The following is a 12,036-nucleotide window of genomic DNA, read 5'->3' as shown; positions in this document are numbered from 1 at the left end:
GAGAGAGAGAGAGAGAGACAGCATTCGCTACAAAGCACAGTACACAATCATCTATCCTCTTTAACTTCACTTAAGTTAGTTTCCCCTGCCACCCCTCCAAATAAAATACCCTAACACCACAGAAAAGCCAGAAGCCTTATGGAGTGCTGTTAAATATTGTCTCACAGGTGGGCCTTTCTTTGAAAAGGAACAAAATAATGAGAAGTATCATGCCAGTTCTAGTCCCATTGAGTATTTACACCTTGGACAGCAAAAGTCTTTGCTCACAAGAAGTAGAAAACAGATACAATACATGGCTTGAAAAATGACCAGAGTATGCACCTATAGTACTGTACACTAAATAAAATACACAAGGCAGCAATACTTAGGGGCCAGAAACACTGCTTACTACAAGTCAGTTATGGAATCATAATTTACAGTAAAAATGGGCATGTCCCAAGGCTCAATTTTGTTTTCTTTTGTCATTTACAGTAGAATAAATATTTGTCGCTATTGCTACACTTTGTTTACATTCTAACCTAGTAAATGCAGAAAGCTAGTGTAAAGCATATAGATTACGTGTAGGTCCCATACGTATGACAGTTTGTTCAAGACTAGTAGGTTTTCTTTTTTGTTCTTTTTTTTTTTTTTTTAACCTTTTTAAATGGCTAGGAGGAGGAGGAGGAGGGGGGAGGAAGAGAGTTGTGCTTACAATCAGCTGCTTTTTATGTCAAATTTAACATCAAAGCGTCCCTGGAAGCGATCCTTGTCACTGTACATGATGTTCTGCCCATAGGCCTTGCATTCCACACGCACCTCCATGTCGTAGGTCAGGTTGGTGAACTGCACTGCCACCAGTGGCTGCAGGTACCGCGGCTGCAGGAGCTTCCCGTAGTAGGGGTAGTACTGCAGGCCAAAGCCAGGGTAGCCACCCATCCCATAGTACTCCACTGTGCCTATCTTGTCAACATCTTCCTCTCGCTAGAGGTGGGAAAAGGAAGCACAACCAATGACCACCACACAAACTTTGCCTTTTGCAGCCCTCGCAACATCTACTTTTCAGCAAGACCGTGAGCTCTTCTTTGGTCATCACTGATCCCCACACCTTGACAGCATGAGATGTCCCGGTGGTAGAGAGGACACTGTCAGTACACATGCAGTAAGCATCTCCCAGCACACATCAGCCAGGAGAAACAATCTGCTTTATTTAAAAATCTCAGCTACTTTAGGCATTCAGAAACCATCACAGCTTCCTGTTGTACCAATGCACTACCTTTGGCTAAAAAGAGTTTGTTGTTTCTCAGCTGCTTTACAATGCCAAGTACAAAGTCTCTTCACTGGAATTCTTTTTTCAGCTCCAATACAGCATTTGGAAGCAAAATGGCTATTTTTGAGGATACCTTTTAACTGCTTTTAGCCCTCACTGTGAGGGCAGCACTAACACAACCATCAGTGGGGCTTTGAGGAACTTCTGTTCTAGAGGGGTGATATCCCTAGTCAGAACCCCATCCTCACCTGCCCACAGAAAGGCAGAGAAGGGTAACTACTCTTGGACAAAGGTTTAGTTATCCCCTGCAGCTTCCCAACTCTGCTCTGTTGTATTTCAACTTACCTTGGCAATGCAGTGGATAGGAATGAGATATGGGTTGTACTTTGCCATAACCTCCGCAGGGAGGCTTTCATTTACTGGAGGCTAGAAGAAATCCAGAACAAGGAGACATTACACACTGGACACTCCTCTGCAGACCTGAGCACCTTTGCAGCAGCAAAGGTCAGCGATACTGAACACAGTTAGGTGCAATCCCTTCTAGTGCAGTCCCAGAGGCAACAGCTCTGGTGGTTCTTAGGACAGATAAGTAGTATAACAACTACAAGGAGGGGAACTTAACCTAAGCAGAACTGTTGTCTGTTCTTACAGCTTTTACCTGCTGTGAACACCAAGGCAAGCACGTCAGGCTATTTTTACTTTGTGATGTCACTGGGGAAAGCATTTCACAGCAGAGTGTTAGCTAGCAGTGCTTATCTGTGCCAAGCTCAGGCAGCAGCAGGAAGAGATGCACTGCTGGAGGATTTGGCTCCTGCCTGCCAGGTGTGTGCAGTTCAGGACTGGAAATGTGTAAGACAAATACTGGCAGTCACACCCTGACATTGCTGAACTTCAACACCACCTGCAAGGAAGGACAAAACATCTGAGCATGTCAGGGAAAGCTGTGAGTGCCAACTCTAATAGTCTAACCATTAAGCCAGGTGGTCTTTGGTCTCATAAGTGCAGTAGTTTTGCTTGGCAATTGTGTAGTTTCAGGTCTGCTTTACGCACACATTGCCCAACACAAGTTACAGGGTCTCTGCTGGAGTACAGAACAACGAAATCAAATACTGCCTTGGATACACGTCATTTCTAAATGAAACATGTAGTCACATTCCTTGACTATACCATGCTCCCTAGTGCAGTCTGGAGCTCTCCAGAGCTCCATGGCAAAGGAAAGAGGAACACAGCAAAGCCTTCTCTTCCCCAGTCATCAAACATGCACAGCTCATGTCATTCCACAACCACCATATACCAAGCACAGCACGTTCCTGCTAAAACGCACTCACTGTTTCCACCATGGATCAGACAAACCAAAATTCAACTCATTTCTTTTAGCACAAGACAGGCTGCCTTTCAAGAAAAACATTCCTCAGAACTTGTTAGCTAGACAGCACTGTTCCCCGTCCTCGACTGCCCTGACAGATGGTGGTGAAGGCGGCGTAGCACATCATCTGCACTGCTCCCCATCCAGAAGATGGAGTGGCAGGTTTTGCACACCACCTTATTCAACAGCACGTGCTTTGCCACTGAATTCTTAAACAAATGTTTAGCATTTAAATGTGTTGGGGAAAAAGAAGAAGTAAAAGCCATGAATGCCCAGATTAACATCGTTCAGGTGCAGTACAGAGCAACCAGGTGAGAGAGACATCCTAAAGCCTCTGGGAAACCACATTAAATAACCTAATGATCTCCTAACCTTTACTGCAGCTGGACCTGACTTTCAATTGTACTGTACTCTTTATAGCCTGGGCTTCAGTCTGATAGTTAATGTTAGCACTTCATCATTTAATTAAACAGTTTTAGCAAGGCAGGCAAGTCTACACTGCCTGAGGAAAGAATGGAGTGGATCAGGGCATGACACAATGTACTGATGTTACTACAGACAGAGCTGCTCTGGGATGGTCCCATGGAAGTATACAGGAACTTAAAATGTGGTTTATCATTTGAAGAAAATACCCTGGCACAGCAACTCCATTAGCAGGCTCAGAAGTTACCAGATAAATAACCAGGAGGTAGCACTGGGTGGTTCACTGCTACTTGTTACCGACTCACAGTGTGCAGTTTTCATTGCTTTTTAATTGAAAGCATTTTTAAAACCAATTACTCCAATTATCTTCCAATTTGTCCTCTGCTGAAAGGGTTTAATACTGATCTCTTTCCAGAGACTTAAAAGCAGGCACGGCAAATCTGCAGCCAACTCCTCCTCCTTACCAGCAGCTTCTGCTAGAAAAGGAAGAAATACTTGCCTGAGGTTTGAAGCCAAGAATTCTGTTGAGCTTGATAAGGATGCATGGTTTGCCATCCCTGTACCCAAAGGTGGGATCGCTTAGTCCAGAACAGTTTTCCAGCCATTCACGCTTGAATTTGCAGACCTTCTTCTGGCCCTGGGCATCATTATATGGTCCTCTGTCTTTGTATTCACTGGGGGTGTCTGTCACAGCAAGGGAATGAAAAGACAACCATGCACCATGTCAGCTTTTGCTTGTCAGGAACAGCAACACTTATACTCCACTCTGCAGTCTGGATTTCCCCCTTGTCCAGGCAGTTAAGTGACACCACCTTACCAATGCTGACACCACAGACCTATGCCCAGCCACCCTCCATGTTGGGGCTGGTCCCAGACCAGCAAGTTTTTAGGGGTTTTGTTTTATAATTGAGGATTTTTCCAGATGACAAATGAGCAAACACATTTGTAATTACCTGGCTCAGAGATACACTTTTTTTGGCAGCTTTTACAAGTTGTTTCCCCTCAGATATGATACACAGGTATGATGATAGTCTCATTCACATGATTAGATATTGAGGTGATAGTCTCATTCCTCATAAGCTATTAAAGGTTAATACCTCCCAGATGTTTGACTGCATTGCATCAAGAGGACTGACACTGGCTTTAGCCAAGTCATCAGTAAAACCCCCATGGCTTTCAGAGAGGCTAAGGTCAGCACCACATGCTTCTGACAGTCAGCTGCAAGTTTCTTTCAGTGAAATGTGGGAGTTCCCAACTGTATAACCTCTACAAATAAGCTGCTAAGTATGTACCAGTATGGTCTGTCCAAATGAAATTAATGAGCAGCCATATGACTGAAACCAGAGCCTGCCAGTTTACCAACATGTTGCTCATTATGATAAAAGGAACAGCTGAAGGGCAAGGCCACCACTGCACACCCTCAGCTTCTGGTGACCCTGACACAGAGCCCACAGCCATGGGTAGAAATCGAGACTTACCCCCACAGTCCTGAAATACTATGTTTTCAGTTTGTTGATCAGCGCTGTAGTCCCTTAAGAAATTCTCCAGGCTCTTCACATACGGTTCGTAAGACTTAGAATCAGAGGCAGTAAAGGAAATTTCTGCCTTTAGAACCTGGGGGACTTGAGTCAGTCCTAAGAAAAGCAAAATCAGGAAGAAACATTAAGTACACCTCAGAGCTACACAGCCTCCAGGCAATACAATCCATACAAAAACATAACTCCTTCTAATCATCTCTATTTTTCAGACTTAAGAACTTTGACAAAGTAGCTTAAGCTCACTAGAGGAGAGTCTCGTATCTCCTATTTCAAACAACAGTCTGGAATATTTATCACAATGTTTGCATCAGGTAAATCACAAAATGCAGAAGGGGGGGCTGCAAGTCAAGGCTTTCCTCAAGAAAAACAGTCAACCACAGGTACGTGTGCATTTCTGTCTCCTCCTCGAGGACGGAAGGGAAGCTGCCTGTGTGCAAGACCAACCACACAGAATGCACATATCCCTAACAGGCTGACTTGAAAGTCAGCAAAACACAGGGCATTTAGGATATATCACAGCTGTCCAGTCATGAGCCCTTGCAGTAGAAGACCATGGAGGTTCCCCAAGTCAGGTCACTCTCTGCTAGCTGTAATCCACATTGCCTTTGTGTAGTCTCCCTTGTAGGATGCAGGGCAGGAGACATTTTCTCCCTCAGTAAATTCATCAGCCTGATTGATGCCTCTGCTCTTTTCACTGCGCAAGCTTGTATTCCTGACTTCAGAACTAGTCTTCTGAGCTCTCTCATCACCAAGTATTAAAAGACTGTCCAGATTCTGAGCTGTGTTAACTGGCTCCACTTTAGACTTTAGGAGGATGAACAGAAAAATAATGCATGGAGAAGAGAAGGGACTATACACAAGTGATGCCACCAGATGATGAAAAGCACCAGCTCCTTTGCTCTTCATTGTGGAACTTGGAAATAGTTGCTCCTGTGCAATGTTTAGGTCACATTTTAATCGAATGCATTGATGCATGGCTAATGCTTTAAGCTTAAGTAATGGGAACAGAGTTCATACTGCTTTGGTGGAGGCCACTGTAATTATTGAGGTCTTGACTTCAGTTCAGTTTGTCATCTTCATTTTAGCAAGATCAAGAAAAGGAGCAGGGGAGCAGCATTTGCTTTGACAGCTTTCAGAACAGGCCTGTTGCCAACAAGTTCCCCTGGTGCAAAATGCAGGCAGCTTAGCCGGCTGGCCCCAACCCACTAGAGCTTGTGACTCCAGCAATTTTTCCAAAGCCACTTGAGTGCTTCTGCTTAGTCCCTCCTCGAGCCAGCTCACCACTCCCTCTGCCCCCCCTCCCACTATACACTAACTTGGAATTTGTAACCTAGGACAAAGATTAGTGTTGTTCCCCTCAATGCAGTTCGTAGTTGCCACAGACTGCGAGACACCCAGCAAGGAGCTCGGGTGTTTCAGGTTTTATTCCATGAAGCAGCTTTAACTGCTCAAAACCCCCTCTGGAACAAATGGACCAGGTTGAGTATTAACAAGTTTAGAAGCAGCTTACTAATCCACTAGCAGAATTACATCCTCCCCTCCGAAGTCAGTGGCTTTCAACCCCTTTGCAAGCAATTACTTGTTTTCTTGCTTCACGAACAGTTATAAATATATATAGAATAAATATACCAGATTCAATTTTAGTAAGGGACTCCATCTGCCAAGCCCTTCTCATGTTACCACTCAGCTGGGGAGCAACAGACGCAGTCACCTGAAGTGCCTGTCTGGGATTGCAGCAGAGGCAGGCCAGGCCTTGGGTTCCCTCCTGGGTCTGCCTTTTCCAGAGTGCAAGTTAAAGGTGTCATTCAAGTGTATAAATAAAAATCAAGAAAGTGTGGCCAGGTTGGTTAAGCTTTGGTCAGGAAAGTTAAGCTGTCAGCTTTTCTCAGGATCCCCCCCGCATTTCTTGTCTTGGCCAAGGTAACACATAAGGACACCCATGCAGGCCTGCCAAGGGTGAAGTGAAGGTCAGCAATACCCACCCTGTGGTATGTAAAAGCCTCCTAACAGAACATTTAGGAAAGCTTGGCCACTGACAGGTACAGTCCAAAGCCAACCCTCTGCCCATGAGACAAGTGACTTGGCTGGGAGAACAAACTCCAAAGCAGCCCTGTGTTGTAAATCTCCACAGAACTGCTCTGTAGCCCAGACAGTACCACCATGCAGCTGTTCCAATGGCCTGCAGAAGGGAACCACTGTCCTTGCCAGGCAACCTGTGGCCACAGCCAGGCTGCTTTCTGCCTAACAGGCATTTCGAGGTACTTGGATGAACCAGACTAAACCAGGCTTTGGTACAGCAGATGCTTCCTTTATGAAACAAGGAAGTAAATCTTCATGAAGATGAAAGACTTTGCCATGAAAAATAACTTATCCTGATTTTAAAAATGTCTTTCTTACTGACTTGGACCACAACTTCTGTTCTCACATGCCTGCAACTGACTGGATGCAAAGCCCTAAGCACTGATGTATTATCTCCTCCTTTGTTTTCCATCTATACATCCCATAACCAAAATAAAAGCTTTGGTGCTGTTATCAGAGCAGCACTATCACTGAATTCTTCTTAAGCAATCTTGTGTAAAAATCCAAGCGTGTTGTGTGACGACAGGAAGTAACCTCTGCAGAACACTAATCTTTCTGGAGCATTCTCTCACCCCCAAGAGGAAGCTGAAGCAAGCAGGGACAAGAAAAAAAAAAAAAAGACAAAGCTAAACCATTCCAGTGCTACCTGCCATGTGTTGCTAAACACTCAAGGAAGTAAGAGGCTCCAGCAAGTTACTGGCATAAAGGAAGCTCTTAGGAGCTTCATGCGCATGAGGAAGCCGTTCATAAGCAATTCCTATGGGGAAAAGAAACAAAAGCTTCAAGTGCTTTCATAGCCAGGAGTCTAAACAACCCTCTCCCCATCTTCAGACCACAATCTGCGTGACACCATTCTGCATCACATGTGATGATGCTGTTCTTGCCACAGGAAACAATCAGGTAACTTACTGCTAAAATACTGCCAAAGCAGCAAATTACCGCAACTGGCTCTGCAGAGTGCCTTGCTAGGACATACGATGCCTATCTTCACTTGACTGACACTGTCGACATAAATGATCAGCAATACCTGGACTTGGTAACAGTCATCACCTTCTGTTGGCTTTCTGAGAATATACAAGGATAGCAAACACACATAAAAAGCATGTAAAGTAATCTGATTTTTTCCCCAGCTACAGTTCCACTCCAAAACATCGCTGCAGATTAAAATCACATTTATTCAAGTTAATTTAAAAACAATTTTCCACACAGATTTTATCATTCTAAGCTGCAAGAGCAAGACTTCAGGAGAAAGCGTCCTGAAGGTGAAGAAGAAACTAGAAGCAGGAATTCAGTCTTGCTGTTAGGAATGGTTGTGTAAGTCCATAGTAACTTCTCTTGCTTCATCATACAATATGCTCATTTCCAAGTACCATGCAACCTTGGTTCAGAATCACTATGAACACTCCTGGGATGACACAGATGACAAACTGAGTGATCACTACACCATTCCTATTTACCATCCTCTCCCCGCTGCACACTAAATGAGGATAGATTTTAAAAGCCTCCATACCAAGCAAAGTCCTTCCAAGCTTCCAGTCACCCTCTACCTCAGCCCCAAAGTGCCAAAAGCAAGTGCACGTGTTCTACAAATGCAGCAAAACCTGCTTGGTGGTAACATCCCTGGAGCTTGAGATTCAGAGATTTTTTCCAAGCACAAGTGCTGAGACAACAAGATATAGAAGCAAAGAAGTGCAGCTTCACAGGGAGGCAGCACACACTCCTTTGAGGCCTTCCTGCCACCTCCCTGCTGCTGTGCAAGCTAAATAAGCCAAGTGGGGAACACATACCAGAGCAGCCTTTTCCATGACGCACTCACTGCCCAGGCAGCACTTGAAGCAGGGACACCTGAAATCCCCTGGCTTGAGCAAGGATTCTTCCTCCCAGCCACCACCTACAAAGTGCCTCAGGCAGCAGTGAGCTCTGTCACCCCTACACCAGCCCCAGTGATGGGATGCTGTTCCATGGGATGCACACCACAAGATGGCAGGATACACAGCCCAATTTATACTGGGGTGGGGAAGGGGAGGAGGAGAATGGAGGATTATTTTTTATACACTCAGTATGTGTGTTTAAGAAGCAATATCCTCATCCTTCCCTATTAGCAGGTAAGTCCATGCTTGAAGCAAGAGTCCAATCCTGCAGCACATGTGGAACTGGGGGGTGTGGCTGGCCCAACGGCAGGGCTGGACAAGGAGGTGAACTGCACTGTCCCTTCCCCCACCACAAGACAAAAGAAGGAAAAAATAGTATAATGGAAAGGTACAACACTCAGCTTGCCCTGAAGCCCTGTAACATTCCTGTGGTGTTCAATGCAGAAACCAATTACCATATTAATGACACTTGGCTACAAAAATAGCACTTTATGGCTTTCAATGTTATACCCATGTCAATAACTCAATAAAACACCCTGTAGGTTCTGTTGCTGTAATGAAATCTGTTGTATTTCAGAACAAGAAAGATATTATAGCAGCCCCTACAGCATTTGCTCCTGCAAGCCCAGAAGGCAGGTCTGGTTTCCCCTTTCCCAGACATTTTCAGCTGACACAAGAGTGACTTGCCCAAGAAGGGCAGAGCACCCTTAACAAGAATAAAATCAAGTTTTCTGGCTTCCTAGAAAACCCAAGGCTCTAATGAAGCTGCCAATATACTTACTTGGCTTTCAGATTTTCCCACAAGAACCAGGAACTGCAATAGCCCAACATCCCATTTTATATAGTTCATCATCTGCAGGTGTCTCAGATCACAAAACAAATTCAAGTTTGGTGCTCACCAAGTGCAGCAGTGAACATGGCCACACTTGTGTTCATTGCTGGAACAGCAGTTGTGGTTGCAGCACAGGGGAAAGTCCTACACAGCAGGGGAATACAGGGATTGCTGACCTCTCAAACACCGCAGCGCAGCAACTCGCTGCCCTGTCAATCTCTCTGAGAGCCTACATTAAAGGGCTATTTTTGGCTCACAGTCTAATGGCTGCTGTGCTACAGGACAAGGAACGTACTGGACATTAAGAGCCAGCCTTCACCATGCCCTACACCCAGCCTGTCCGCATCTCTAGAAAGAGCTGTCGCACGATGCCCTGCAAAGGGCCCTGTGCCATTAACTGACCATTATTTCCTTGAAGTTGTATGTGTGTGCCATTGCAACTTGGTTCAAACCCCCTTGTTCGCTGGCTGCCCACCATCATACATTCAGGAGGCTGGATTTCATTCCCCTTGATTTCAGGACATGTCCTGAAAGCCCATTACAAAAGATTCCTGAGAATCTTTTCATTGTTCCTCCATTTTGATTTCTGCAGCACATGCTACAAGAGCATCTTGAAATTCAGATCCTTTCTTCGGGTTAAAAAAAAAAAAAAAAAAAGCCCCGAAAAACACTGGTGCAGCATGCAACTAAGAGATGAATAAAAATCCTCTGCAAGCTGAAATCTTTCATAGAAATCTTACCAGAGTTACTTTGAAATTGGAATTGTAAACTGCTATTTCACAGAAAGCAGTTTACCTAGAATGAGTAATTGTGTGACATCTGGCTAAACAGCAGGTCTATCTGGATGAGACCATATATCCATGGGCTGCTTTGCTAATTATTTCACATCTGGAAGACTACTGGGCTGCACCATGGAAAAACACATTATTAAGTGACAACTACCCCACCATTAGCCCTTTTGGCTTTTCAGATGCAACTAATGGCTCTGGACAGTGCCAGTCTTTCCTGCAAATGTCAGGGCCCACTGCAAGGATGAAGAGAGCCACTTTCAGTGCTAAAACAGCATTTGCCCCAGCCATGGTGGTACATAAGGGCCCCACGCTAGCAGAGCGATTCCAGTCTGTGTCTTTAAAAAGGGCTGGTGTAAAAGCAGTTATCTGCAAAAGATGAACCTATGCCGAGATACAGCATCATTTGGTGATGGTGACATTGCCTGTGTTAGGGCAGAGAATCACAGCACAGCACTGCAGACAGTGGGGCTGTAAGACAGCGAAAACACCAGAGCCAACTTCTGTAGCTACAAGCCATCAGCCTCACAATTGTCACTTAAATACCACTGTTATTAAAAGCTTCTGAACTGTTTTACAGAGCAACTGGAGACAGATCGTTACGATCCCCAGTGCCAAGCAGCCTCAAGGTCATTTGTAATGTGGGAAAGCAGCAGTTGCGCAGCTCCCCCCCGCGCTCCGAGCCGCTGGCTGCGGCGGGAATCGGATAGCGCAGCACAGCCCGCACAGGCAGAGCAGGGAACCTGCAGCAAGGGCTAGTTACTCCTTTTGCCACGACCCAAGGCAGCCTGGCCAGAGACACTGCTAAGGCAATCATTCTGAGCAGAGATTTCTTTTGTCTAGTAAGGACAGGTTATGCATCAGCAACTCCAAGACTCACCTTTAAGAGTCAATTGAAACACCCACTAGTGAATGCTACCCCTGCCTCCAGATCATACAATGTAGTTCAGTGTTGGCTAATACCACTCAGTAAGCACACCCAGAATTGGTATCGTCCCTTTTCTCCTTGTTCACCCCAGTTCCACAGAGAAAGGCAACATTTCACCTTTCTCCCTTCACTTACCCATGTGAACAGAGTTAACTATGAAGCAATAAAAACGGAACCCAGCTTTACTTCATACAGCCCACTTCCAAAAATGAAGTCTCTTAAGCCTCACTCCATCACTTCAGCTTAGGGGAAGGGAAAAGCAATCCAGGTTCAAGCTCCTCTGAGACAGGAGACATATTTCATGTGATGCAACCTTTAATTCTAGCAGGATTGCCTTCAAGCCCCGGTACTGTTAACACAGAAGGCTGAGAACATACCCACCCCCTACAAATATGTGTTGCAGCAACGACATGCTTATTTCATCCTCCTTCTTGAGGTGAGTAACCAACCCCGCCTCCCCAGAACAGCCTGCACCCAGTCAAACACAGGCCTCCTATTTAGTTACCTGGTGGTGCCACTCGATCCTGGTATTTGGGCTCAAATTCACTGACAGTGAGCAACATCACTTGGATGGTCCCAATGAATATACCTGCCAGGCAACCGTAGAAGATGACATAGAAGAGGAGGATCTTAACTGAAAGAGAAAACAAACAGAAAGGGGAATCAAATCAACCCCTCATAGCAGCCACATTTCAGGACAAAAGTTCCAACCTTTACCACTTGCAAGGGAGAGCCCAGCACACTTAATTCATATGTTGCAGAGACATTTAACAATGAGATTATGCCCTGATGCAGACAGGAAATACAAGTCACTCCAGTTGTTTGGGGGCCTGGAAACATAAGCCCTTGAATATCTAGAAATTAATGAATCAGGATTTGGGATTATAAAATTTAAGGACTAAACCACATCCTCCCATATTTTAAAGTATACCTTGGCTGACACAGCACTACCATTGCAGGCTCTC

General features: G+C 45.1%; 1 protein-coding gene across 1 annotated transcript; it reads right to left on the bottom strand.

Annotated features, from left to right (window-relative positions):
* Positions 1-6: 6 nt before the first annotated feature.
* ATP1B1 (ATPase, Na+/K+ transporting, beta 1 polypeptide) lies at positions 7-11,705 on the bottom strand (the record flags this gene model as incomplete). The annotated part of the gene is made up of 5 exons (XM_009075960.1): positions 7-960; positions 1,592-1,672; positions 3,535-3,719; positions 4,514-4,669; positions 11,577-11,705. Coding segments are annotated over 5 exons (818 nt in total), but the record flags the coding sequence as incomplete, so codon positions are not given.
* Between the last annotated feature and the right edge of the window lie 331 nt (positions 11,706-12,036).

Source organism: Acanthisitta chloris, unplaced genomic scaffold (genome assembly GCF_000695815.1).
Source record: "Acanthisitta chloris isolate BGI_N310 unplaced genomic scaffold, ASM69581v1 scaffold35635, whole genome shotgun sequence".
NCBI classification, from domain to species: Eukaryota; Metazoa; Chordata; class Aves; order Passeriformes; family Acanthisittidae; genus Acanthisitta; species Acanthisitta chloris.
This window is presented reverse-complemented; position numbering and strand designations above follow the sequence as displayed.